Source organism: Borostomias antarcticus (genome assembly GCF_949987555.1).
Source record: "Borostomias antarcticus genome assembly, chromosome: 18".
NCBI lineage: Eukaryota > Metazoa > Chordata > Actinopteri > Stomiiformes > Stomiidae > Borostomias > Borostomias antarcticus.
Window position 1 is genome coordinate 5,965,957 of NC_140251.1, and position 27,909 is coordinate 5,993,865.

Sequence of the window (27,909 nt, forward strand, 5' to 3'; positions counted from 1 at the left end):
GCTAGGGGGCGATGAGATTACTTTCCCTCCCTATTGCTAACTTTTCAGCCTACAAAATGACATCAGGGACGCGCTCTCGGATGCTGTCGTTATCACAAGGTACCTAGCCAACACGACCCGGATGTTATCACAACAACAACAACACATTGAGGCAGATCCGTAGCCAGCTAGCTAGCCATTGGTAACGTTTTATTGTTAAGATAATGAATGACTAGCAGAGGTTCACATGACAAATATGGCACGTGGCTGTTTAGCTAAAGCTCACACTGACAGTATGCTATGCTTAGTACAGGGCTGTTTTGTCCTCTGTTGGTGTTATTGTAACGTTAGCTCGCTAGCTAATGTTGTTAGCTAAAGGACGGAAACTAGGGGTGCGTGTCCACCGGCAAGCTGTATTTTAGAGCTGGCGCTGTTTTCTCGTTGTTTACAATGGGGAATGAGCTCTAGGGCGCTGTAGAGACGAAGGCTGTGTTCCAAGTGCTTCTTAGCACCATGAGCTCTAGGCTTTTTTGCATTTGGAAAAAAGTTTTAGTTTTTGGGCTAGGGCGCAGGCTGTAAAGGCTGTTTTGACGACGACAACGGTCGGTTTTTGGCAAAACCGCAGACAGCGAATGCAATAGCTAACGTCAGCTATCTTAACTTGGCTAGTAAATCTGCAGTCTGCAAACAACCCTCCACCAAAAACACGACACTCGTTGCTAAAGTGTTAAACATCTGTAGCCTAGCCAGCTCTAAACTCTAGTTTTAGTGAGCTCTACGCAGCCGTAAGCTTGGCGCTGTTCAGCTACCTACAGCTTGCCGGTGGACACAGCCTAGGGCTTGTCGTCGCAAAATGTTCTAGCATTCCTAGTTGTATTCCATGGCTATGTAATGTTCGCTAATTGATTTGAAGGGTTGTTTCATCTAGCTAGGTACCTAACGTGCATTTAGAATGCACCCCCAGTGACAGAGTAGGTCAGGTGTCTTCTACTTGTCCTTCCCTAGCTAAAATAGTTTTTCATAGTTGATTTGTGTCTTATTTCATTCGTTGACAGTGTTGGGAATGCAGCCGCCACTCCCAGCTGATGCGGTCAGAGAGCTTGTGTGCTCCTGTCTACACAGAGACCCGGTAGCTGCAGACCTGCGCTGCAGCCTGTTTGTGGCTGCTGCTCAACACTACAAGAGGGATTCCTTGCTAAGACCTTTCCCACCTAGATACGTCAGTGTGGACAATAAGGAGTTTGATGAGTTGGTGAGCAATTGCACCATTTGAAATGCCAAAACGGCAAGCGTTAATTGCAATCAAATCCTTCAGACATCAAAGGAAGAGGAAGTTATAGTTTAGAGATTCGAAACAGGTTTAACAAGTTCATGTTTGTAGTGTAATAGCTCAGCATGGGGAGCTTATTACACCAGACATTATGAGCCGCTATTGTCTCTTGTCGCCACAGTGATTGCCTGATGATCACAGACTTTTGTTTTTGTGTGTGTGCCTCGGCCCAGTTGAAGGATGTGAGCTCTTTACCTGGAGTGAGAGAGCTGGTGAGGCTAAGGCCCAGTGAAGGAGACCATCACCTGGCATTGGTGCACTGGGTTCTCTCCTCCAAAAGCTTTGCTGTGAAGACACTGCAGAAAGAAGAGGTAGAGACCAAACAGTTCACTGTTCTGTTCACCTCAGAGAGTATGTGTGTGTGTGTGTGTTAATCCTGCCTGTCAATCACTTTCTTTTTTTCCACCACCAGTATGCAAATCTGTGTATGCTGACAGAGAGCGGGGGGATTTCTACGCCTGTCCCAGACTTCCTGTTTGAGCTGGAATACTGTGACCAGATGAATGCTAAGTTTGAGAAGACGAGGGCTGGACGAGACCTCTTCTATGCATTCCACGGCAGCCGTTTGGAGAACTTTCATTCTATCATTCATAATGGTCTGCACTGTCACCTTAACAAGGTTCGATCTGTCAAACTAACCAGCTAGTCTCACCAGTTCTTAAATGATCCTTTTTTTCTCTTCTTTTTTAAATGGAATTGCTTTTCCCACCTTCACATGACGTCACACTTTTAGACGACAATCTAAAGGCTATAGACTAATCTCTGCGACTTCCTGACAGACCTCGCTGTTTGGGGAGGGTACCTACCTCACCAGTGACCTCAGCATGGCAGTCCTCTACAGCCCCCACAGCAGCGCGTGGCGAGAAAGTATCCTGGGGTCACTGCTGAGCTGTATCGCCATATGTGAGGTCATTGATCACCCGGATGTGAAGTGCCAGGTTAAGAGGAAAGGTATGCAAAACAGATGGACAGAAGCTGCTTCATAAATGGATAGTTGACTGAAATTACTTTTCTTTTTATTAGATTGTCCACAAGGGAAATTCATTTTGTTTCAGTCAGATCACACCAGACAAATAAATATATAAAAAATAAAACATCACATCACAATAACAATCACACTAAAAAGGCAAGAGGTAGGGTATCAGCGTGAGTGTGTTTATTGAACTATCCCTACCCTACAACAATAATTTGACATTAAAGAAATGTCACTTCAAATGCCTTGCCACTTAAAGCCTTCCAGTAATCTCTAGAACCCATTTCAGACTTTGAGACCATCGACCGTCAGCGGTCCAGGGCCAGGAACAGCGAAGGGGGGGAGGTCCCTGAGAAGTACTTTGTGGTCACCAACAATCAGCTGCTGAGAGTGAAGTACCTGTTGGTGTACTCTCAGAGAAGACGCCTCTCCAGGTGAGTCTTACCTGGAGCTGGACGTTTTTACACACTAGATGGCATGGTGCTGTCACACGTTTGCTACAATATGATGATATATGAGATAGAAGTTCACTTTTGCTTAATTAGGAATGTAACTGAGCACATGGTCGGGGATCTCTTTACTTCCCCCTAGTGGTGCCTAATGGTAACTGGTGGTTTGACAGAACAGTGAGAGCTACATATGACCCAGTGAGTGAACAGTTCAGTGACATTTCAACAGCACTTCTGCCGCTTCAGATGTTCCCTTAGGGAGGTGCAGTTGCCACATAAAAGGCATAGGCTCTGGGACATTAAAGCAGCATTTTACCACTTTATGCATATTCCAGACTGTAATTATTCTGTAATTGAGGGTGTTATAACTACAGACTGTTTTTTTATTTACAGACATTCCCGTGGCACCTCATGGCTAGTCAGACATCACTTCGCCATCATGATGAGCTTCTACCTTCTGCTGCTCATCTTCATCGGTGCCTTCAACTCCACCACCTTCCTGTCCTTCTGGCACAGACTGTTCCGGTGACAGAAGAACACACGCGGACATTCATCCACAGTGCCTTCCCTAACACAGACACAGACAATCAGGCTGGAGACATGAAAGGACTTACTATGCAGCTCAACAACTGTTGTCGTTCCATTCCAGTCATCCTGATCCTACACGGTCGCTGACTCACTACTTTATCATTGTTAAGGCTTCAGTATTGTCTTTGTGCTATGTTTGCTTCTAAATCAGAGGTTCCCCTAGTTGATCTAAATTTAACATTTTTGTAGCCAAACTGCACTTACACAGGATGTTTGCACAGTTGACATGGAATAGTGTATGTGGTTAGGCCAGCTACTTTCCATAGTAGTAGGTCAATAAATGCTGCAGATTCTGTCCTCCAACCTAAACAAGTAACGTATATCAAGAACATACATAGTTTACAGTATGTTAGAGTGAAGACAAGCTTATTGCTGCTTAACTGGACTGTTTAACTGATGCTCTGTCTGGTCATGTGCTGTTAAAGGGCTGTCTGACCCTGGCTACCAGGGGCCTGATACACCATGTTCCCATCAGACTGTAAACTGTTTGTGTAAATGTCTAATCAGCTGAATGTAATCAATTTACACGTTCACATTTACACTTCTGTATTTTGTCTTTCTCTGTTAGTTGAACCAATTAATTCATCTCCATGATTAATTTGAGTTATATGCATTGTTTTGAAAAAGGATAGTGACCAGTATCTCAACATCGATTTTAAGGACATAGTATTTATTGTTATGAGATAAAAGGGTAGTTAAGATATTTCTGGTCATGACCAGTAACATCCATGTTCATATAACATATGCTTTTGTGTCCCCAATGACAGTTACAGTTCTCAGACAATAAATCATCAATTTAACTATAGGGTGCCTTCTGCTATTTAATTGAAACTGCCACATGTTCCAGTAATCTCCAGATGGATTTGACCATCACTTTTTCCTTTTTCAATCCCATACAGACACAATACTAAGCAACAACTACAAATAAAAAGCACATTTATACAATTTGCATAGGTTTGAGTGAACTGTCCCATACATTTAACATCTACAACTTTGAGCACTATTCCACTCGTAGGGTTATGCATTGCTTTTCCCCCTATATATTCAAACTGGAACATGAGCTAGAACTCATTTATGGCTCTTGTCACACTAAAGGTCCCTTGTTATCCATTGATTTTATCTGTGAAAAACAACAGGTGTGATATATAGTACTGATAAGAGTGGCGGCTGGCTTTGTGGTTGGATGCTGCGTTCAAATACTGTACATGTCTGTCTCTGGATTCCGTCTCTATTTAGATTTTTCTGGACATAACCCAGCTTTTGTCCAATAAATTATGTTGATAGATGGAACATCATTCTGAAGGTCTAAAATATGTATTATTGTATAAGAAAGCTTGTTTTAAAATCCCTAGGAAATGTGTCTACCAGTTAAACGCACCTGTGATAACATTTCAATAAAGTATTTCAGTTTTCTCTGTGAATATGCCACAGGATGGGTTACGGTCAGACGATGGGATACTCATTTTTCAATTTTTACTGCACAATGCTTGTCCCCCAAATACTACTTTTTAAGAAGCCCCATTGCTATTGAGATTTAGCGAGTTTGGTACCAGGGTTTGGTATAACTAATGGTAGATACGAAGATGAAGTGAACCATTGTTGTTGAGTACGTTGTCTGTACTTGTATCATCTGTACTTGTGAAAGAATTCCAAGGTTGTTTTTTATCCTGATGAACTAGTTATTCACCAGAAACAAGTTTATATAAAACAGACACTTGAGAACAAACCTTCCCATTGTTGGGCCAAGCTTTATGCTTGGCTGCACTGGCTTCATTATTGCAGGCTCATAAACAGTCTGTTATTCAGTAACCAACAGGTGTGAAAGACGGTGGAAGATGTTTAAGAATCCCTCTTCACTGTATCAACCAACATATGTTCGAGTCAATTGCGGAACAGGTCAGCTAGTTTTAAGATGGATACTTAGATCAATGATGTATATACCTGTAGATGTGAATTAATAAAAGGCCCATTTTATTCACAAAATTCAAAATGCTGTTCATGCAAATTAACAAATGTACAAACACATTAGAGATCAAAACATGAATGATTGTTATGTCAATACAAGTATTTGTAAATAGCTGCCATCCCTTTTTCTGCTACATCTGAGGATTCACTGGGATAATGTCTTCTTCAGGCCATGCTTCAGTCCAGGGCATTTGGACAACCAGGGACCAGGCACACAAAATACCCCTCAGCATTACTCTGCTACAAAGAAGAGGAATCAAATAGTGTATACCGATTGTATATAGCTGAAAATACAGTATATTTCCAACAAATTATTAATTCAACCTTTATTTAACCAGGAGGGTCTCATTGAAATAAAATTACAAAGGAGACTTGGCCAAGATAGGAGCAAAACATGAACAGTTAAACAAGACAGTATAGTTTGCAAAAGAAACAAAGATACTGACCTGTAGGTTCTGGTGGCAGACTGGGTTAAGGGGCGCCAACATGTGGTTGTGAACACACCTCCCGTAACGATGCAGGCAGGAGGGGTCAGACGGAGCACACGCATGGGAGCAGGACGGGGGCCGCAGCACCAGGCAGCCAGAGCAGGACGTGTGCTGGCAGGGGCCCTGACAAGCCTGCTTCTCCAGAGACACGGACCTGCAGCAGACCACAGAAAGGCGTTACCAGGGCAGGGCTTCTGGAGGGATCTGACTGGTTCTGGTCCACATCCACTCACCTGGCTGAGCAGATCTCAGAGGGGTTGGCCTGGCAGTACTCCCAGGTGCACTCTGGGCGACAGCTCTCCACATCCAGGGATTCCAGCACTGAAATGAAAACACATAATGAAAAACACGTCATATTCACTTAAATTAGTATCATTCTTTTCTCTCTGATCTGAAATCCTGTTAATGTAGTAATTCACAACAATTGAATTGTGAACCGTATACTGTAGATCTTTCTATAGATATGTCCATTTACTTCCTCATGGTCAAGATAAGAAGTGTAATAATGGATTAACTGTTAAGAGAAAGTGCCTTTGAATCAAAGAAAGCGTTGACTGCACTATCACTTTTCACAGCTCATAAATAAGATAATCTTCATTGGTGGCAATTTCAAGAGTTCATAAACTCTACAGTACCTGCTCCATTAAGGGGTATTCTGAATACATGGTGTTCATGTGCATATACTGATTTAGTAAATTTCCAGTGGAAAACATATGCATTAGATATTGTTAAATTTGATTCAATTCATGTTGAAGTATGAATAGCCTGACTGCCAAATGTCCATTTGACATTTCTTTTTATCCTGTCACTACTACAACATGGTGCACTATTATTTGTGATCTTGTGAGGCACTCTTATAAGTGATCTTGTGAACAATTTTCAATCATTCTAAGTTTACATTTTGATTTGTTATGCAAATGCAAACCATGCACTGTTTGCACAAGAGTGACCAGAGAAGCACAGTGGCTGCTTCTCCAACACGACATTCTCAAGACTACATGCCATGAATTTCCAAGGTATTTTCACTGCAACAGCAGTTACCTGCTTTACAGATTCCTTTACGCTCTGCGTCAGGTGTGCCATCAGCGGGGTCCTGGGACACACACAGCAGCCCCTCTTCACACTTCCCCAGGTAGTCCCAGGTGCCCCCGCAGCTCTCCCCCACAGTCCTGGCACACACCGGACAGCAGCCGCAGACGCCCGTGGTGACCCCGCCGCTGCACTGGAGCTTCAGGGCCCGTCGAGGAGTGCAATGGATGCGCTCACATGGAGGGCAGTGGAGGGTCTGCAGGGTCTGAGCCCCAGAGAATTTGATCTCTGACCCTGACGCCCCCAATACAGCTCCCAGCACCAAGAGCATCAACATGATTGTATAACTCTAGTTCGAGTGGTGTGTTGGGAGGACCTGACACCACCTTTTATAGGTCAGTCCTTTGCTTCACACCACTGACAGGACCTGGTTTACTAGCCGCCACCTCCACCCTCACCAACAGCCAATGATGAGGGGGTATTACAGCGTGTAGCAGTCTAAATATGTGGTTAATTATCCCCAAGACTTATCTTTATAATCTCTCGGTTGTTTTCTTTTGTTTTCCAATATTTCTTTCTTTTCGGCCCTTTTAGATAAGTTCAATCCAGGTGGAAAGACTGGCTCCTTTGTAATAGGAGTCACGTGACCACCCAAAGGGGCAATTCAGCTTCAGATCAGATAATGCTCTGTTTCTTACAAGAACAAAAGGACAAGATTAGGACATTGGCTGGTTATCTGAGCAACCCTAAGGGCATTTTATAAGTCTGTGAGACTATAATAAAAAGTCTAACAAGCTGCGGGCCTAAATATTAGATACAACCTTTCATCAAACAGGTAGCCTCGTCTTCTAAGCATGTTTTGCTCAGGTAACCAAAACATAACAAAATATTACATTACCCATTATCTTTACACTAATTATTTATCTCTGTGCATGTCATACCGCCATTGCCGTGTTCCTATTTTCAGATTGAATGACCAATGCAAAACATAATTCTCTAATAACACACAAATGCAATAATGATTTAATTAAATTAGGAGCATTATAAAATAACACTGCAGTCTTCAATGAATTAATTGACAATGCAGTACATGTCAATTAAAAAAATGAAAAATTAATCTCATCACAGTGCATCCTGATACATTTGGTCCATTCTTGGGGCAGCTGTGGCTCAGTGGTAGAGCGGGTCATCCAATGATCATAGAATCAACGGTTCAAATCCCGCCTCCTCTTGTCCACATGTCGAAGTGTCCTTGGGCAAGACACTGAACCCCAAATTGCTCCCAAGAGCAGGCTAGCACCTTGCATGGCAGCTGCCACCATTGGTGTGTGAATGTGTTTGTGAATGGGTGAATTGGAGGCAATTGTAAAGCGTTTTGGATAAAAGCGCTATAAAAGTGCAGTCCATTTATCATTACCTTACTTGATACAAGCCATGCAGGTTATGCCAAGTTGATCAATTACTGTATGATGACTTCAACTCCTGGAAGTGATAGAATGTACAGTAAGGGCTGTGTCTAGCAGGAAACCAGGACCCAGATACTACTACTGAGTCACAATAATATGGTTATATAATAATGTGACACATTTCCATAATAGAGTTGGCAAGAGTTCAGGGCAAGTGTGGAGCCACTACATTTAGATTTGCAAGACCCAGGTTGCTTGATCAAAATGTGTAACACATACTGCATCACTCCAAAAATAATAACAGATTAAGCCTAGACTGAAAAACAGCTAAATGGAGTCTCTGTTAAAAGGGCCTCTTCGTTCCAGAATAGGCTTCATCTTTCGTTCTAGTGTTCCTTCAAAATACTTAAAGGAAATAAACTTACAAACTTTAGTGGTATGACTCCTATTTTCATCTGTAACATCATACTAAACTCAAAATATTCTGTTTACCCGCAGGTTTTCTAACAGTGTAAACATAATTCTTAAGTTAAATCCATACATGTTGTTTTGAACCGATGACATATTTGAACTCATCTTCATGTAAATACCATGTGCTGAAAGCCCAACTGAGATGAGCACCAAACTGAAATATTTTGGCATTAGCTTAATACATGCAGTTGAATATGTACCTACCAATAATTCATGATACATATTGATTTGCATACAACACCAAATCAATTTTCTCCCACCAGCAATCAGTTGGCATATTTGGATCCTTTGAGAACAAGGAGTAGAAACTAGTATACTGTTCTCAAACACAACTTTAATGTAGTTAAAACACTGAAATGCAAAGCAGTCTTCTCATCTGAAGAAATGGTCTTTAGTTATTCGTTGGTCCACTTGAGGACAGAGGACTTGTCATGATTCCTTTCCAGGAGAAATACGCATGTTGGGGTTGTCTTCTTAAAACTATTCAAAACTTGGTATCTTGTATGCGACATAAGTGTGATGATGAATGATAGCTTCGAGCAGCTGAGTGGATTATTTGAATAGAGCTGAGAGGAATGAACGATTGGTGTCAAATGAAATCCTCATAGTCCTGTGTATAACCTCCATCAAACTCTCCATAATCTGCAAGGTCGTCTTTCATCTTGGCCTTAAACCCCCCTGCAGGAATCACACCTTTCTTCTTCTTCTTCCCCTTATTCTGTTGCTAAAAAGGAAGGAGCATTATTCCCAACATCAAAATGGAAATTAAAATGACTGAAGATATTTCTAGCTTTTCTATCGAGTGAAAGTGGACCAACCTTTTCCTGTTTCTGTTTCTCACTCAGTAAAGCTGTGATTGAGCTGTTGATTTTTTTCAAGTCATCTACCTCCACTGCACAGAGTGAAACAAATTAATCAAACAAAACATGCCAAACACAATGATTGTGATTCCATGACAAAATATCTTACATTAATACATTTCTGTATTATACGGCTATACTCACAAGAGAGACAGAGATCTCGAAACAATGATTCAAGGAAGCTGGAATAATGTAGAGATTTTTCATATGGCGATATCTTGTCTTTTAATAACTTCTCAAACTCTGTAAAGTCATCTTTAGAGGAGGGGCTTATGGTATCAATTCCTGTCATGTTGTTTAATACACCTAGATAAAAGGGGTAAAAGGTTAGAGAATTGACAAAAGTTCCACTGATATTGAGGTTTCTTTCATTAAGGAGTAAAAAAGCTAATCTTTAGGATAGAAATGTCAACAGTCCCAGTAACAATCATTGCCCCCTTTTTTTTTGGGGGGGGGGGGGGGGGGCTTTTCTTTCCTCACCAAAAGCATCATTTGCCAGTTCAAGGTCAGCCTCCTCCTGAGGTTTCTGCTCTGTCAGTTTCTCTTCCAGTTCCTCATCTGGTGTGAGCTCTGTGCTTTCCTGGGACTCCTCGGACTGATAATTAATTACATTAAGATCAAGCCAATCGTCCATACATGCAACAGCACATTACCCCAAAGCTATATCACAAGTTCTATTATATTCTAATATTAGAACAATATTGTCTTCAGATCACAGAATGGCAAATTATCTATAGCAGACAATATACATGATTTAAATTGTCACATCAAGACCAACACAGATTGTAAAGAAACACTCACACTTTTTTTCAATTCCTCTTGTTTTTTTCTCTGTACATTTTCTTTTTCTTTGATTTTGTCACTTAATTTCTTCTTATTTGAAGTTTTTGCTTCTGTAACAGAGAACATGCTTGTTAAAAACGGCTATCAGTGTTCTGCTCATTCTCTGATGGTTTCGATTGTTTCAAGTACCTGCTTTCTGTTCTTTGGCCTTTAATTCCTCTTCCTCGTCATCCCAGTTGTCCTGCAATGGGAAAACAAGAGGGAGCTTTGTATTTGAAAAAAACCCAGCTGAACCCTAAGCACCTAATGGCATGACTAACTTTGTCATAGTTGTAAAACATATCCTAGTCATACTCTGTCCAACGCAATACAACTACCCAAGTCATCTGATCTATGTTGTGATAAATAACAATAACTAATGATAATTGTACCCACAATGGACCTAACCCCGATACTAACCTATGATAATCCTAACATTTAGAACCACCACCAAAAGAGCTACTAAAACACCTCAAGCTCTGAACTCTCTTTTCTTTCTTTTTTTATGTACAAAGCAAAATGTATTTGGCAATAGGAAAAAATGAATTGTGGCAAGCGCCCCCAGGTGGTTGCCTCTGGCCTACATGTGTGCCAGAAGAGAGATTAACTGTGATGAACACAGTGTAGTTACAGAAACATCGTTTTTTGGCACAGTCACGCTTGTTTCCGTTGATATTATTTGGTTTAAATGCTTAAATTCTGTGTGCATGCCTTTTTAAAGTAACCATCAGTGTACTGTAGCTCAGATTCAGATTCCTTTATTTACATACATCTACAGGTACAGGGGGGTAGAATTCTCAGGTTCTGGCTCCTCAACCTCGTAGCAACATAAATAACCAGGTCCAATGTCAGCTGTGGAGCTGTGGATATCGTAGTATTTAGTACACACACACACACATACACACATCGGTCCACATCCGGCTTAGGCCTGGACCTGATGCTCTTAGCCTTTCTTGCTCTGAAAATTGAAAATTAAATTTAATGTATTGTTCTTTAAATGTTCTTATCCATTAGACAAATATATTCCAGGAGCTTGCCCCAGGTTGCCTGTTTCAATATCTGTGTGGTCTGTATGGCTATATGTGCTACTAACCCTGTTCTGCTTTCCCTCTCTCTCTCCCTCCTATCTTCTAACCAGGTCCAGTGGATGCCCCACTGTCACCAGCAGACCTCCCGGAGGTCAGACCTCCCGGAGTCCGATAGATACCCCCGTGTCTGCTGTGGATGTCGTAGCATGTCCGTAGAATGTTCTCTCTCCTATGATGCTTTTAGCCTCTCTTACTCTGAAATGTAATTTAATGTAATGTATTGCTTTATTAATGTTCTTAGCGGGTAGACAAACATACTCCTGGACCTTGCTCGATCTCCTTGTTGAGAGGGGTCAGGGAAGAATTTTTACAGCTCACTTATCTGGCCCCCGGGTGATTACTGTTATTTTGCTTCCCTCTGGAATATGTAGAGAGTGGGTCGTATGCCCACCTCCCTTGTTCTCTGTAAAGCGCATTGTGTTGCCTCTGGGCATGAAATGCGCTATACAAATAAAGCTTTGATTGATTGATTGATTGATAAATAACACAAATTAATGGCAATAATGACAGTATAATACAGGATAATAGTAATAAGCACAATAGCTACAATAGTAATAAAAACAGTCAATATGACATAATAGAAGGCTTTAGTGTGCGTTAAGTGTGTAGTGCATGAAGATGCAAATGTGCATTGTTGCATGTGGGTGTGTTTGTGTATGTACAGTCTTGAGTCTGAGTGAGCCTGTGTCTTGAGTGACATGCAGGGAGGCAACCAGCCGCAGACAGTAGCAGCTGAAACAGGCTCTGATTGTGGGGGCTGTGGTCCTTGATGATCCTGTGGGCTTCGCTGGCTGTATAGCTCCTGGATGGATGGAAGCTCACCCACTGATGTGTTGGGCAGACCGCACTACCCTCTGCAGCGCTTTGCAGTTGAGGACAGAGCAGTTCCCATACCACGCTGTGATGTTCCCAGTCAGGATGCTCTCAGTTGTGCCTCTGTAGAAGTCCCATAAGATCTTGGGCCCCATGCCAAACTTCTTCAGCTGTCTGAGGTGGAACAAGCGTTGTGCCTTATTACAGAATGTTTCCTACATACTGGAAATACCGACAAAATTGATTTCCGCAATTCAATTTTTTGTGTAGGGATTAGGGAAATAGCAACACTGATGGTGATTTTAAAAAGGCCTACACACAGAATTTAAGCATTTAATCCAAATAATATCAACTGAAACAGGCATGACTTTGTGCACCTTTAAATATTTCGCATCAGAGCTACGAGGGTGTGGCGACCTTCATTAGTTTCATGTTTGTTTTCGTTGGCCGGTGTTACATCGAAAATTGTGACCACCGTAATGTGTGAACCCTGCACATTTTCTGCAGGTATGTTGTCAAGAGCGGTCAGTGAAATCGACCAAAAGTCAAGAGGTGGACATCATTGTATTCCTCAGCCTACAGAATCTAGCTATCTACTTTTGAGCAGTTTGGAGTCAATTAGTGTCGTTATATGCCATTCAGTTGGGGGTAGGCCGAGAATAAAAATATATTTCCCCATTCATTCCCTATGGCAGCCTTCTGACAGCTGCAGCCGTGGGAATATGTGACCACACCGTAGGCTACCTGCACAGTAAGTCAAACAATAACCAAATGTTTTATGGTCATTTGCCATCATCTCACCTTTACGTAGACAAAAACATTAATGTCTAGGATCATAGGATCAAGAGCCAGCAACAAACAAATTAACATTTCTGATGGCTGCAATCATACTGCAGAAAAAAGAGCTACCTCTACGTGCGCAAATTTTGGTGGGTTACCATTACCATTGTTGACCACTTACTCTGAGGAACGCACAAACTCGGGGGTTAATCTAATACAGCCTCCCCCCCCTCGAGCCTCGCTTCTGTTGAAAGCTAGCTAATACCTGTAGCTAGCTAGTGACACATGGGTGCCATGTTAGCTTACTAGTCTAGCAGCAACAACAATGACCAGCTGCAGGTGGTTGCAACCTAGCCTCATAGAAAAGTTACTTAACACTGTAGTTGTTACTAGCTCACGGTAGCTAGTGCTAGTTAAATAGACAGGTTAGCTAGCTAACCACCCTGGGGTAATTTTCGCTATTAGCGAGGGTAACGTTTGGTAACGTTGTGCTAGTTTACTTGATAACTAGACCAAGCTAGATACTCGACAGCCTCGGCTAGACACCGCACACCGGTACAGTCTAGCTAGCCAAGTTAACTTACCTTGACATCCTCTTCATCCTCGCCTTCCCACTTGTCCAGCACAGCCGCCTTCTCTCTCGGTTCGAAAGTCTCCGTATCTGTAACAAATCACAAAGGTCATAATTGATCATCATGCTGTTTTGGAGTAAGTCAAGGCCTATTAAAATGTTTACAATCACCATTATACGTCCAGTCACAGGCGTAAACTTACCCCAAGCGTCCCCGTCCGCCATTTTTTGTCTGTGTCTGTACGTAATTAATTCCCCATGTGAGACTGTTCCATAACTTTGGTTCCGTGAGAGACAAACCACCACAAAGAGGCTGCTGTTGAACACGGTTGTTTGGGAGTCTGAATCCGCATTGCCAGTTGAACAGAATTATCAACCACACAAATGATTTTAGCTACAAAATAATCATGAAAAGTTGGACATTTACCACATTGGAAATATTTCTGTGAATGTCCTTTTATATGACCTCATATGTTAAAGTAAATTTAATCATTAAAACCATAAAAGCATGCCAGAGTACCTCAATGAAAAGCCTTCAATCAAAATAATGACAAATTTTCATTGTTGTATAAAAATGTATTTATGATCAAGGAAACCATGGAGTAACACTGAATACAACAGGAGTGACCATCCAAGAGTCAACAACACAAGGAGTCTTATCTGCCAAACTTGAGACTACATAATAGATTTCACACACAAGACTGAGAACACCATTGCAAACAAAACTGAGGTTAAAACATTGGCCAATTGCTGGTGCTACATTTTCAAAATTGCCATACATAATTTGAGGTGATAATTGTGTACAAAATCGACAGGATTTTACATGGATGTAAATAATCTAAACAAAAGTGCAGTAATTTTTAAACCCTCCCTCTCCCTTAATCTTGGGTAGAATTTCAATATAAATTTTCAGAATTAACATTGCCATTCTTTCAATTACTCAGTTGAAAACCTACTCTAGATTACATTACATAACTTTAAAACATGATTTCATAAACATTTCCCCCCAAACCGTGTCTTTAACAGAGACCATGTGACTGCATTTAATGGATTAGAGCAGACTAGGACAAATGCAGGCATACAACAGGAAAGCAGCTCTGTAGCATCAACTTCAAACAAAACACGCTAAGATTTATTTAATGGTTTAAAAAAGCAGTATAACTAAAGGGAATACATACTAAAGTTAGAAGTTGAAGTCTTAAAAACCTTAAAGAAAAAAATATATACATGTCATATATACATGTAATTGAGAGTGTGTATATTATACAAGTTTAACTGGCCATTCCTGTGAAAATGAGTTTGGGCCACAAGTTCAGAATTCTCAAATACTGCATGACATTCAGTTCCATCAGTCCAAAACTGTAGCTGCAGATGAAATTTCTTCCAGGACGTCATCTTCCATTTTAAACTTCACTCCAGAGGGTAGCCAGCAAAATGCAGAAGGCTGTTGTTACAGTTTAGTTTGAGTAAACTAACAATTTTACTCAAACTTGGCTTCAATTTTTCACAAAGTTTAGGTGCGTTTGCTCAAATTTTCAAAGGTAATGGCAATGCTATCATTGTAGACAGAAATCCATTGAACTTCCTAATTTGAGTCTTGATTCTTATCTTTTCATTTCAATGTCGTCCTCTCCCATCCTGCAGGCTTTGAGTTCATAGTAAGACCTCAGTCTGGGGGGAGAAGGTCGTGAAGACGAAACCTCTCCTGGATGTGTGGCCTCACATCTTCATTCTGAAAGAGAGTGATCACATAAATACAGCACACAGAAACCTGTCCTGGATCACATTAATACAGCACACAGAAACCTGTCCTGGATCACATTAATACAGCACACAGAAACCTGTCCTGGATCACATTTATACAGCACACAGAAACCTGTCCTGGATCACATTAATACAGCACACAGAAACCTGTCCTGGGTATGTGGACTCACATCTACATTCTGCAAGAGAATGATCGCATGAATACAGTACACAGGACAATAACCGCTGATTGCAATGCAATGGACAATAGTGGACTACAGGTGTCTATGCAGACATGGGTAAATGTTTGAGATCAACTACATACCAGCTCCACAAGCTTCTCCAGGAAAGGAACCAGTTTCAGAAGCTCGTTGTCATTTCTGTCCATGAACCAGCTCTCAATTGGAATTCCATTGGAAAGCTATGATGGTGAATAAAGTTGGTGAGGTAATTTTAACATCAAGGACCACTGTAAAAGATTAAAGAGCATTACCAAGAAGTGAATGAAGCCTTACCTGATAAGCAAAAGCTTGGGGAGAATTGTCAATTATGATGGTCTTTGAAAGATCCCTTCCAAGAATGTTCAGGTCTTTAATGTAATTCCCTTGAACGCACACACAGTGCTCACGAAACAGCCTATGTCTACAAGGCAGAAGAGAAGAAACTATTAGTGGATGAGACTTTTTGAATATAACTTACAAAGAGGGGTGGCCTCAGTTCCAGACCAATTCAGTCAAAGGCCCCCCCACAAAACACAACATAAGGGAAAGAACATGATGAGGTGTATTTGTAAAAATCCATAGCTGGCGTTTGCACCAACCTGACTAACTGTTTCTTGGGATCCAGGATGTTGAGCAGCTTATCCGCATACACTTTCTTGGAGGCAGTGAAGAGAATGATCTGTGATCAAGAGGATAACATTTTAAAATCGGACATGGGCAAAAGTTGAACATTTAACGCTGAAACTCTGTGTTCGACATATTATCACGGCAATAATATAATAATAAACAATCATTGTATAACTGGGAAAACATTCTTTATTAAAACTGTAAGCTCAAGTTTAAATCCTTAAAATCTAAAAGTTTGAAGCGAGTAAAGTCACTGGCTCTGGCTCCTTCCTCCTGAAGTCCTTTTTGGTAACAAAACCCCCTCCTGAAAACGTACAGATGACTTGGTATGCTACGTGACAGACCCCCCAACCCCCTCTGCCTGTGTTGGCCTTTAAATATAATAGCTCCCTCAAAATCATTGCTACAGTTAATGAATTATAACAGCAAGGGTTAAACTGAAGAGTCAATTCATGTTTTACATTGGTTGTACTCCAAGGTTGTTTCTACCTTGATGACATCATTGAATAAATAGAATCTCACCTCATAGATTTGAGACATGCGCTCAAGGAATTCTCTGAAGAACGGCCTCAATCTTACATACACCTTAAAATAATGGAAGGAAATACTTATGAAATTACATTGAATAGGTCCTGAGGTCAGTGAAAGATTGACCTTGTTCTGTGGTGGTGACCTACAAAGTGGCACAATTAAGTACCTGGTATATGACATCTTGGAAAAGTACAGGGAAGGTCAGGGCAGCATCCTCCAGCTCATTCAAACTACAGTGCACCAACGTTTCATCCTGATAAAGCAGCAAAGAAGTATTGATGAGATTAAACTGACACCCAACCAATATTATTATATCGTTCCTTATATGGCTTATCACTGACGATGACTGGGATGTACAGACGTTTCACTTACTCTAGACAAATATACTGTACTTATGCGACTTATAAGACTTATTGTAAATCACTTTAGATAAAAGCGCCTGCTTTTAAATGACTAAAATGTAAATATCCTTGAAATGCTGGATCAGCTGGATCAATGATTTCTTGTTGAAAATGTTTTTTCTACCACCACTCCCATTAGCTCATTACAGTTCTTTGTGTTAAAATATGTTTTGGTCTTTTCCTGTATTTTCTGTTTTGTTTTATATGCATGTTGATATCAGCTTGCAAGTTCCAATTATTACATTCAGTTTCATAGACATTAAAGGCCCAGTCCGTGATTGAAAAGTAAGTACAATTTTGCATGGTTATTTTAACCTCTCGTCACCAGGCTTAGGTTATTCGCTATACAACAGCGCCCCCTAGCGTTCGGTCGTTCGCCCCATAGCCACCCCGCGTGTTTCCCCAATGGGCGCTTATTCTCTAGCCTCGAGAGACCATCCTGATTTCTCGCACTCACATTCTGTTCCTCTTGCAAATCAGTCTGGATACGCTCCATGGAGATCCGTTTGTGCCAGATCAGAAAATGATCTCGCCAATCAGCATTGGTTCAGAGGAATTTGAAATACAAACAGCTATGCTGGGCAGGTTTGGGTGTGACGACAGCAAGGAGTGGTTGAAGTTAGTGCGTGATAGACGGTGATAGACAGATGGTTCACCCAATTACCTGGCAAGTATTTTTGAAAGTGCCTGCCCTTTTCCAAACAGTTTCCAACATGGTTATGCGAAGCAAACCATCTGGCGCTTCAGGTTAGTTGTTCTCCATAACAACACTAATCAACACCAAACTGGCAAGGTAGATTCTGTAGGAGGAATCCAATGATTGATTGATTGATTGATTGATTTTATCAATCTATGTTTTATTCCTGTATTTCCTAGAGTTCCAATAGGAACAATTTTTCCTTGCACACCAACACTAACCTGACCAAAACAAAAAGAAAAAGAAAAGTATTTACCATACTTTTCAATTGCAGACTGGGGCTTTAACAATGTTTTGTTTTTTTTTACTTCCCATAACAACCAGAATCTAGTAATAAGTTGTGAATATAATGTTGGCGCTATAATGCTAACAACCCTGTTAAACCGCCATTAAAGCAACTCAATCTAAAGTGCCCCGTTTGCAGGAGAACGTGTGGTGACTCACCAGGTCCAGGACCAGGGAGAACTCTGGGGTGCTGCGTGTTTTCAAAGGCAGTGCTGGCTTACGAGTCATCTGTTCCTCTGTCAGTGGAGGCACGTGTTTGATGAAAAAGTACCTTTAAAATTGACCAAGGTAGAGATTCCTGTGTCATTCTCCAAAATGTAAGAGGGAAATTATTGAGTTATTTTGATTAGGGAAGGAGCAAACTGAATTATGCACTAGCCGACTCACGGATCAAAGACCTCCCAGTCCTCCTCATAGGAGCCCTCTGCAGGGGCCGAGGAGGGCACGTGAGGGTAGCTGCTGTCTGGGGTACATCCTGGAGCTAATAAAAGAACATGGGGCATAGTTAAACACAGGCCAGCACCTAGTGCAAATGTAGATCTTTCTCAGATGAAACAGAAGGGCATGATTACCAGTTAGTGGGGGCATATCTGCTTCACTGACAATCTCTCCTTCCTCGACAGTTGAATCTGGGGTAAACGGAGGCTTCTGAGGTAACGCTGAAGCCGCAGAAGACGGGGAGATGCCTTCTGCAGACGTAGGCGTGCTGGAGGGGATCTCCTCCACTTCCTCCATGTCGAGCTGCTTCATGATCTCCTCTGCCTCCACGGCCTGCCCCGGAGAGTCTGACCCGGGAGTGGCTAGGGAGAGGAATCACACAAGACCAAGACGGGATATAAACGGATGATATTTTCATAAGGAGTTTAGATGTGGAGCAGGTGCATGTCCTCTTATTGCCTCCTTGGCTGTGGGTGTTCGGCTATAATTCAAGAAAAAAACAGCAACACCAGGCTGGTGGGGATAGCGGCACTCCAAAAAGAATAAAGATGGAAGGCTTTAAGGCTCGAGTTACATTTTTTATTGGGCTATCAGGCTGACGCATTTCGGCAAAGTTCATCATCATGATGAAGGCACAACGCAGAAACGCGTCATCCCAATCAAAAATGTAACTTGAGCCGAAAGTCTGACACCTTTATTCTTTTTGGAGTGCCGCTATCCCCACCAACCTGGTGTTTTTCCCCCCACATTTTCATAAGGAGCTATAATCTAAATTCAGCACATGTTCTACAGTATGAGCATGTGTCAGGAGCCGCCCGGGGCTTTGAGTCAGATCTTGGATGATGAAAAGCTATTATATATATTTATTTAGTTATTTTTTACCAGTCTTGGTTGCTGGTGAGAAGAAGTTGAAGACGGGAGAAAAGATGGTCCCCAGCAGGGTGGTGCGCGGCGGGCTGCTCGGCGTCTCAGCTGAAGCCTCCAGTTTGCCATTCGGCTTCAAGGGTTTACTGTTGCAAGTCATTGTATCTGAGGAAAGACATCATCCCGAAATGCTTAGATCTGAACACACACATTAAACCAGGCATCAAAAAATATCGTCATAATGATCTAGGTCTATCGTTTATTTTACATTTCCCTATATATCATCTATGGAAGATGGAAAACTCAAGCGAGTGTGTGAATACTCCTAGACTAGCTAGGGATACAGATCATCTTCACTCACTACCAACCTTTATTTGCCCCTCTTCTGCAGACTCTTGATATGGTTTTGTTGGGAAGACCTCCAGTCTGGTGTGTGGATGTGATCAAGTTGCTGTCTAGATTGCACTCAATCCGACTCCTCTTAGCTGGGACATCCTGCTCCACCTGAGAAAAAAAAGTAAATGATGACTGAGTAAAGACACTCCTTACATGGATAAACAGACCAGAGCAGGAGAAGCTTTGCTGAAAAGCAAGAGGCGAGCCTGGGCCAAATCTAGAAATCGTAGATAGAAACGACTATTGACTTCTGTACACTCTTAACCCACATACCTTGACAGCGTTTCCCCTAATGAATTTTTTAATGGTGGAGAACAGGCCCGTTTCATTCTTCTGCATTCTGCCTCTGCCTCTCGTCGGAGTAGCCTCCACCTGGCAGTGTTTCCGCTTGGCCTGGGCTGGGCAGGCTCTTCGGCCTGGGGTCGGCTGCTGAGAAGCTTTGCGCACTCTCAGCTTCATCATGCAAAACCCTCACATGAAAGACTGATGGAGAGAAGTGGGGTAATAATTGGTTATTATAGGAAAAGAAAGATGTTGAGCAAAAAATATTTCTTCAGATAAAAGTACCCATACTGCACACAAAACAAGTCAAGTGACAATTTATTCTAGATCTGAGGAGAATTTTGTAGCCAACTTTTAGCCAAGCAACAACTGCAAACCTGCTTATCACTATAAGATTGTGGACATCAGGAGGAACAAGGCTCCGCTCTCTTGTGTTTCCACCCAGGTACAAACATTTAGGTGTGCACCTGGACAACAGGCTGGAATTGCTGGAAACACAGAGGCCATGTACAAGAAGGGACAGAGCAGACTCTACTTCCTGAGGAGGCTCAGGTCCTTAGATGTGTGTAGCACCATGCTGAACATGATCTACCAGTCTGTTGTAGCGAGTGCCGTCATCTATGCGGTTGTGTGCTGGGGCAGCAGCATCAAAGCAGCCGACACCAAGAGGATAGACAAACTGATCAATAGGACGGGTTCTGTCCTGGTGGGGGGGGGGGGGGGGGGTCAGCCTGGCTCAGTGTGAGTGGTGGCGAGGAGACACTGGCCAAACTGCTGGCCATCATGGACAATGTCTCCCACCTTCAACATGACACTGGTCAGGGAGAGGAGCACCTTCAGTAGCAGATTGATCCTGCCATGGTGAGCGACAGAGCGCTTCAGGAGGTCCTTCCTGCCAACCACCATCTCCTGACTGGCTGGACACTATGGATTTGAGTAAGCTCGGAGGGAGCTAAGGCTTCCTGGACAGGACATGTACCTTGACTGTTTGCACAATGTAGGCATACACATACTGTGAATAGACTCATCGCACTCCATTTTGTATATGTACATTGTACTGCTCAATTGCAATGTCCAGTCTTTGCACTGTCCCGTCTTGTCCCAGCACCTTGTCTAATGTTGTCTCCATCAGTGTTATGCACCATTGACCAAAATACATTCCTAATAGGTCTATGTGTAAACTACCTGGTCAATAAACCGATTCTGATTATACATATTTATTTGCACTCTTGTAGCCTACATTTGGCTTTCTGTTATAATATTATATAATTATATTTTGTATCTATTGCAAATGTGCATTCTATACTGTGTTACTGTGTTGTCTTTTAATGCCGCAACAGTGCAAAGTCCCCTCCAGGAATCAATAAAATACTACTACTACTATTTTATTAACTTGGCTAGCTTTAGTGCCATTCAGTTCTGTTGACAAGCCACAGCTAGTACAGGCAACTTCTTTTAAGGGCTAAGATTTAAAGATCTGGTTTAAGTTAGTTAGGAGAACTAGCAAATTCAGACAACAACTTGTTCCTGGTTAACTTCAGACAAAACAACTCAGGGACTAGTAGTGTAGAGATAAGTGGGCGGTGTTCGCGTCCAAACAAACACAATTGCTAACGTTAGCTAGCTGGCCATATCAGCCTTACAGCTTACCCCAATATGTGACAGGTTTGTGGCATGGGCAGCTCTAACAACGTAGGCTGTCCACATCAATCACTAACGAGTGAACGCTGAACATTCACTGGGAGAAACTTAAGGTTTAATACATTTCAGATGTAAACGTAGTGAAGCTAAGCTATCTAACGTTAGTTATTTTAAACTAACTCAATTACATGCATGACCATTTCGAGTTTTCCCTGAAACTGACCTTAAGACTTCTAACTAGATGTCATCGTCAAAAAATGAATGGGCGAACATTTAGCGCACGCTTTTCACTAGCTATAAAGCTAACCAGGTTAGCTAGCACAGCTAAATGTTAGCTGGCTAGGTCTGGGTCAGTCTAATTGCTGGAGAGCATGCTCAGTGGCCTAGTATTGTTGCATACTTTCGCACTAACTGGCTTCGTTAAAAACATTGTGCGGCTTCTCGACGAACCTCGTGACCTGCATTTTGAAAACAAACCATTTTGTTTTCGGTAATTAGTCTGATGTATCCTCTGGCTTGGCAAGACTTTAAAGTCTAACAAGAAGCTAGTGCTAACGTAACCTAGCTACGCTAACTACGGTGTCTTGTATCGGTTTACAGCCTGGATAGCAAGTTTACAGATCAAACCGAGTCGGATATGAGTTAGCCTAGCACCAGAGATACAGTCAACATCCTAGCAATTTGACGTCTTAATTAAAGAGCTAGCTGTAAGTCTGTCTGATGTAGCACTAACGTTATAGTAGCACTAACGCTTGCTAGCTAACGATGTTGGGGATCACCTGAAAGGGTAACTTTGAGTACTGGTTGTACACATGACAGGTAGATCATTTATTTAACTCTAATAATAATAATTTCTTACCAGCTCGCATTTTTGGTTTAAATTGAAAACATGACTATGGGGAGCGAGCATGTAGCTAACGTTAGCCCGTTAGTGCTACATTGAAAAAGCTAGACGAATAAATCAATTTGTAAACATTGATCCAGGCCATAGCCTGCACCTAGAAATCTAGCACTGAAGCTAACGTTAGCTTAGCTCACTGGGAAAAGGACAGTCAATTATGAACCCAACTCGTGTCATTATAACTCATTACTTACCAACGATCTAAGAAACTCAAATATGTGACGCTAGTGCCCTGACAACTGGTAGCCGCGACAAGGCGGCCACCAAGGAGGTCGGGCCGTCGTGGTCGCTGCCAGCTGTGTCGAACTGCTCACGGACACAGACCATCGACTGGATGTTTGGACGCCATTTCCCGCCTCACAACAAACAGTATGGTTCAGGCGATGTACAAAACGCTTGCGACACACACAGGCAGAGATGGTCTAATAATTAATACATCAGCCCAGGTGTATTACAGACCTTTCAACAATGGCCAAATAATTTTTGGGGCGGTGGAATTCCAGAATTCATGGAAAGTATGGGTAACATTAGTTGCGTAGTGATCAATCAACTACATTATATAACCATCTACTACAATCATCACCACATGCCTACATATTGCAGGCAGATATGTTCTCTTTGGATGACTAATATAAAACAGCACACGAAACATGAATATTGACATTAAATGTAATTCTGTTAATTTACTAAAAAGTAGACTAGACTACAGAAAATCACTTTGCATTAAATGTTTTAGGCTTAAAAACATCCAGCCACGACCGTCCATTCCAGCAACGTCGCGGTAGTGGGCGCTGTAGGTGAGTGACATGGAGTGAACAGACATGTCATTTCATCCCAAGATGCATGATTTTCCTGTAAGGTCCTGGTCCACCCCACCAGCCCCTAGGGAAAGAAGATTTGATAATTAGACTAATAAGACTTCAGAGCTCCTTTAAATACTTGTCGTGCCACTGTACAAATTTAACAGGCAAGCTGATCCAGCAACTTACTTGAGAAGGCCGTGCCAGTACAGGTGAGGCATCAGATCGGCCTTCATGTGGTACATGATTCTACTCTCCTTGCTTTGGTCAATAGGGAAAGTCTCCAGTGGCTGCCCATTGTAGTCAAACTCGGCCAGAATAACTGTGTTGTAACTCGTGACTAAGGGACATGATGTGTAGCCATCATACTACAGAGAGAGAGAGAGAGAATCATCAGTATTACTGTGGTATATCTTGCCTCTGAGGTTGACCGTTGGCACTCACTTTTTTATCTGGCTGGTCATTTTTCAACACTTGTGTGATAGTTCTGTCCAACACAGACGACTGAGCAGCTGAAAATAGAATAGGCCCACTCAATCAATCAATCAAAGATTAATTTGTATAGTGCATTTCATACACAGAGGCAACACAATGCGCTTTGCAGAGAACACTGTATGTCATGTTGCTATATATTGTAGTCCCAAACAAAACAAACTACTTACCCACAGCAGCAGCTGTTTTAGATGTGGGCAGATTGGTGCAGTCTCCAATCCCAAACACGTTGGGATATTTCTTATGCTGAAGGGTCTCTTTGTCAACATCCAGCCAGCCAGCCTCATCAGCCAATGGGGAACCTTTCAGCGCTGCAGGGGGTCCCATTGGAGGAGTGACATGAAGCATCTCATACTGAAGAATAATAGTGTAAAAGTGAAACTTATCTCAGTGTTCTCCATTTGCATGTTATAGCTGTGTCTGTGTTGAATTACACAGGGCAAGAATATTCAAGGAGATGGGGGGGTTAACTACCTCATACACTTTGGTTTCTTCTGGGTTGTCAAGATTCTCAAACACGGCCTCCTGTTTGTCTGCTCGAACCTCAATGAGGTTGTACCTGAGGTTCACTTGCAGGTCACGGCTCTTGACAATTTTCCACAATGAATCTGCATATTTCTTGACCCCAAACAGCACTGGCAGCGATGTGTTGTAAATTATATTGGCCTTTGACCGTCTTCCTACCTTAAAGTGATTCAATTGAGCAGTAAATTACTTAAGTAGAAGGAATAAAATTAACTTGTGAGCTGACCAACATGCAGCAGAGTAATTTGAATAAATCGACAGTATTGCTCGAAACCTGCAAATTCAATTAAAGTAAAACTTTCAAACTCCTAATACGCCTAGTACCTTTCGCAGATAAGCATCAGTCAGGTACATGATCTTCTGCGGAGCACCTGCGCACTTCACGGGAGAGTTGGGGAAAGAGAATAAAGCGTTTCCCTCTTTGAAGTTTTGCAAGGCATTCCATGTCTTTTTCACTGTTTGCACAGAATAGTTTGAGCCAATCTTTGGATGTTCAAAAGCTTCAGGTAAACCCTTGATCTGCAAAGTCATTGTGAAAAACAGTGTATTCATCATGGTATCTCAACATAAATTATAATGATTTAGTTATAGGCAATCAAACTACTGAAAAGGCAATATGGTGTCAATGTACAGCAAAGTAAATTACCTTCTCATAATGGAGCTGTAGACCAAGAGCCACAATCAAGTACTCATATGAGATCTGTTAGAGGGAAAGACATGTAATGTAAAGTCACTTGAAGGTGACCTTATCCACATCCTGAAATCACTTGTAAGTTTGAAATCTTACTAATGTCCCCTTTAATAATAAGGTCACAAAGGTAAATTTGTGTATAATTATTATTATGTATTATATTATATTGCACTGTACTTTAGATTGCGATTCTTGCACTTTGCCTTCAGCACTAGATTATGCTCTTAGTCACTTGTTTTAGAAAGAAGATGCACTTGTGAGTTCTGGCAAGTAGTAGTACATTGGCTCTTCCTACGTTAAATGCAATTATTGTTAGTCGCTTTGGATAAAAGCGTCTGCTAAATGACTGTAATGTAATGTAATATATATATGTAATGCCAGTAGGTGCTGCTCCCCTGCCAGGTCTCTGTTGCAAAACAGATTGTAATCTCAATGAATACTTCCTGGATAAATAAAGGCTGAATGAAAAAGTAGCCTGCTTGACAATAAACTGGCAGTAACTGACCTTTCTCTTGAAACCAAGCCCTGCGAGTTTTATAACTTCAACGTGTATGCAATAAAATAGAAACTATCAGAGTAAACATACCTCCACCCCATCGTCTGTGCGGACAGTGTTCGTGTCAGGGTTTAACTCCTGAACTCTGGATTTCACCCACCTCACTCCAGATGGCATAACACTTGCAGTGGGCCGACCAGATGAGCCCAGACTTTTAGCCCCAGCACCGACCAATGTCCATATTGGCTGGTAGTAGTGCATCTGAGAACAAAAATTCAAAATACACTGCAGCATGGTTGTGATATTATGACACACTATCATTCGCCATCATTCCGCCATGAACTCATGATTTTAGTTAATTATGTGACAGGGATATGGAGTTCAACACAAAGCCACATCCCTTTCCACAATCAGTATAATTCCCACTAAAATATCACAAGGACAACCAAACATAATCATATGATTTTTTTCTCAGACCACATAACTTGTAAGTGTACCTCACTGGGCTCCACGATGGCCACATTCTCAGCACCAAACTTTCTCTTCATCCGAGCTCCCATTGTAATCCCACCACTTCCACCACCGAGTACAACCATCTTGTAATGCTCTTTGGAGGAAGCATTACTGCTTGTGTGAAGGTAAGGAATGCCCATGCCAGCAACTTGGCATTGCTTCCACAGAGCTGGTCGACGATGCAAGACTTTGAACATCCTGTCTTAGAGCACTGGGGACAGATTGCAGCACTCAGCTAGTTGTCAAATATACCTATGCCTAATAATGACGTTTGAAAAATTAAAATTGCACTTTAAACTAATGCCAAGCTATAGAGATGCAACAGTATGTTGACACAAAAAACAAATATAGGCTAATGCATTAAGTAATAACTTTTCATCATTACTGTAATATCAAAGGAATATATAACCGTTTTTTTTTTTTTTACATGAAACTATAAAACAAAAAGACAACAATAGAGAGGACTTGAAGTTCTTGATTATGATAAAGTAAAGGTTAAACTCATTCTGTGCTGAAAGAAAAAAATATTTGTTCGGTTTGTGGTGTAAGGAGGTGATGATTTGAATGATGAATTTAACCGATTCAGTAGATGCATCTGCCCCTGGTGTTGTGAGTAGGCCTAATGTGTTCTATACCCTATGCAGCCCTGCAGAGTTTACTGTAGGCATATGGGTCACAGATTGAATCACTGATATTCAAGATTCAAGATCCGTTTTATTGGCTATGTATATGGTTCACACATAAGCTACTAATTTGATTAGGGTAATGGCATACGCTGTTGTAGACGACGGGCGGTGCAAGACAGGACAGTGCAAAGACTGTGCAAATGCAATACAAAAACAGTGCAAATACAAAATACAGTCCATATTTAACAGACACGGAGACAGACAGCTAACGCGCAGAGCAAAACACAACGGGACCACGGGCGCTGTGCACTAGTAACAAATTCAATGCACGACAGGTAGGCTAGCCTTTACTGGTGTATATCTGATACAGTATTGCCAAGTTCATTTTAGAGAGAGACAAGGAAAACAGACACACTGCTATAGCCTAGGATTCAATGCGTTAACAAAGCCTATTACACGATAACAAAATACATGGAGTGAAGTGTACAGTCACTCAGCCAGTCTAAGTATTACGAACCTACAGTAGGATCTTGTCCACTTCACGGGGAAATCAAAAGAGCTGTGAATATCACCTGCTGCGGAAGCGCTCCTGCTGCGGAAATGCTGTAGCCCCAATTGTGAAACCTCGAATGAGCAGAGTTGAAGGAGTTGTCTTGATCTTATCGTTCATGACGTAATGATTTTGCTTAAGTCAAGAGTTAAATTAGAGATGTGATATTTTTTGTTTAGGCGACTCCTAATCGTGTGTCGTTGCCACGTGAGTTTTGTTTGTTTTTGTTTGTTTGTGTAGTGTTCTCCACGCGCTCCGTAGGGTACACCTCTTTGGTTTACCGGCGACCGCCGCCGGGCATGAAAACACAGAACCGAGAAAACCACACCATACCTGGCTATGGCCATGACTTTTCCCTATATTACTCCACTTCCTCCTTGGGGGTGTGTGCTGATTGCTCAACAACTAGCCCTAACGGCCTTGTAATTTGGCCTCAATAACCGGAAACAAGTTTAGCCTGGAAATTGTTGAACCCTTTTACCTAGAGTAGGGCCTATTGTACTATGCCCACAAGATGTCAGTAGTCTACAACAAATCATAATCTCTGGCCTAGCTGCCTCTAACTGACTTTTGGATA

General features: G+C 41.8%; 5 protein-coding genes across 8 annotated transcripts; 1 reads left to right on the forward strand and 4 right to left on the reverse strand.

Moving 5' to 3' along the window:
- The first annotated feature begins 133 nt into the window (after positions 1-133).
- Positions 134-3,380, forward strand: parp16 (poly (ADP-ribose) polymerase family, member 16). The gene is made up of 7 exons (XM_084453192.1): positions 134-181; positions 1,035-1,231; positions 1,483-1,620; positions 1,722-1,928; positions 2,089-2,260; positions 2,572-2,716; positions 3,125-3,380. Exons 2-7 carry the CDS (start codon positions 1,043-1,045, stop codon positions 3,258-3,260), a joined length of 987 nt encoding a protein of 328 aa, XP_084309318.1. The 5' UTR covers positions 134-181; positions 1,035-1,042; the 3' UTR covers positions 3,261-3,380.
- A 2,081-nt stretch (positions 3,381-5,461) lies between these two features.
- On the reverse strand, positions 5,462-7,138 carry LOC311320615 (uncharacterized protein; the record flags this gene model as incomplete). Its single annotated transcript, XM_084452410.1, has 4 exons — positions 5,462-5,524; positions 5,731-5,926; positions 6,006-6,093; positions 6,814-7,138. The coding sequence occupies 4 exons, from the start codon at positions 7,136-7,138 to the stop codon at positions 5,462-5,464; spliced, it is 672 nt and encodes a 223-aa protein (XP_084308536.1).
- A 1,869-nt stretch (positions 7,139-9,007) lies between these two features.
- eif3ja (eukaryotic translation initiation factor 3, subunit Ja) lies at positions 9,008-13,837 on the reverse strand (the record flags this gene model as incomplete). The annotated part of the gene is made up of 8 exons (XM_084452714.1): positions 9,008-9,402; positions 9,497-9,570; positions 9,683-9,844; positions 10,019-10,133; positions 10,340-10,431; positions 10,511-10,562; positions 13,626-13,702; positions 13,816-13,837. The coding sequence occupies 8 exons, from the start codon at positions 13,835-13,837 to the stop codon at positions 9,268-9,270; spliced, it is 729 nt and encodes a 242-aa protein (XP_084308840.1). The 3' UTR covers positions 9,008-9,267.
- Positions 13,838-14,205: 368 nt separating this feature from the next.
- Positions 14,206-23,428, reverse strand: ctdspl2a (CTD (carboxy-terminal domain, RNA polymerase II, polypeptide A) small phosphatase like 2a). Of its 2 annotated transcripts, none has more exons than XM_084453064.1 (13): positions 23,357-23,428; positions 20,089-20,298; positions 19,788-19,923; positions 19,438-19,584; positions 18,690-18,917; positions 18,505-18,598; positions 18,277-18,388; positions 16,901-16,987; positions 16,726-16,788; positions 16,176-16,255; positions 15,871-15,997; positions 15,681-15,776; positions 14,206-15,344 (listed from the first exon to the last, which is right to left on the reverse strand). In XM_084453064.1, exons 2-13 carry the CDS (start codon positions 20,275-20,277, stop codon positions 15,279-15,281), a joined length of 1,425 nt encoding a protein of 474 aa, XP_084309190.1. In that variant the 5' UTR covers positions 20,278-20,298; positions 23,357-23,428; the 3' UTR covers positions 14,206-15,278. The 2 variants fall into 2 exon arrangements, with proteins under 2 accessions (XP_084309190.1, XP_084309189.1); XM_084453063.1 differs by lacking the exon at positions 23,357-23,428 and adding an exon at positions 22,834-22,971.
- sqor (sulfide quinone oxidoreductase) lies at positions 23,381-27,606 on the reverse strand. 3 transcript variants are annotated; one of them, XM_084453067.1, is made up of 10 exons: positions 27,355-27,606; positions 26,141-26,367; positions 25,734-25,904; positions 25,103-25,156; positions 24,781-24,975; positions 24,406-24,615; positions 24,102-24,285; positions 23,884-23,951; positions 23,629-23,807; positions 23,381-23,521 (listed from the first exon to the last, which is right to left on the reverse strand). In XM_084453067.1, the coding sequence occupies exons 2-10, from the start codon at positions 26,351-26,353 to the stop codon at positions 23,464-23,466; spliced, it is 1,332 nt and encodes a 443-aa protein (XP_084309193.1). In that variant the 5' UTR covers positions 26,354-26,367; positions 27,355-27,606; the 3' UTR covers positions 23,381-23,463. The 3 variants fall into 3 exon arrangements, with proteins under 3 accessions (XP_084309193.1, XP_084309192.1, XP_084309191.1); XM_084453066.1 differs by having other exon boundaries at positions 27,304-27,606; XM_084453065.1 differs by having other exon boundaries at positions 27,300-27,605.
- Positions 27,607-27,909: the final 303 nt, after the last annotated feature.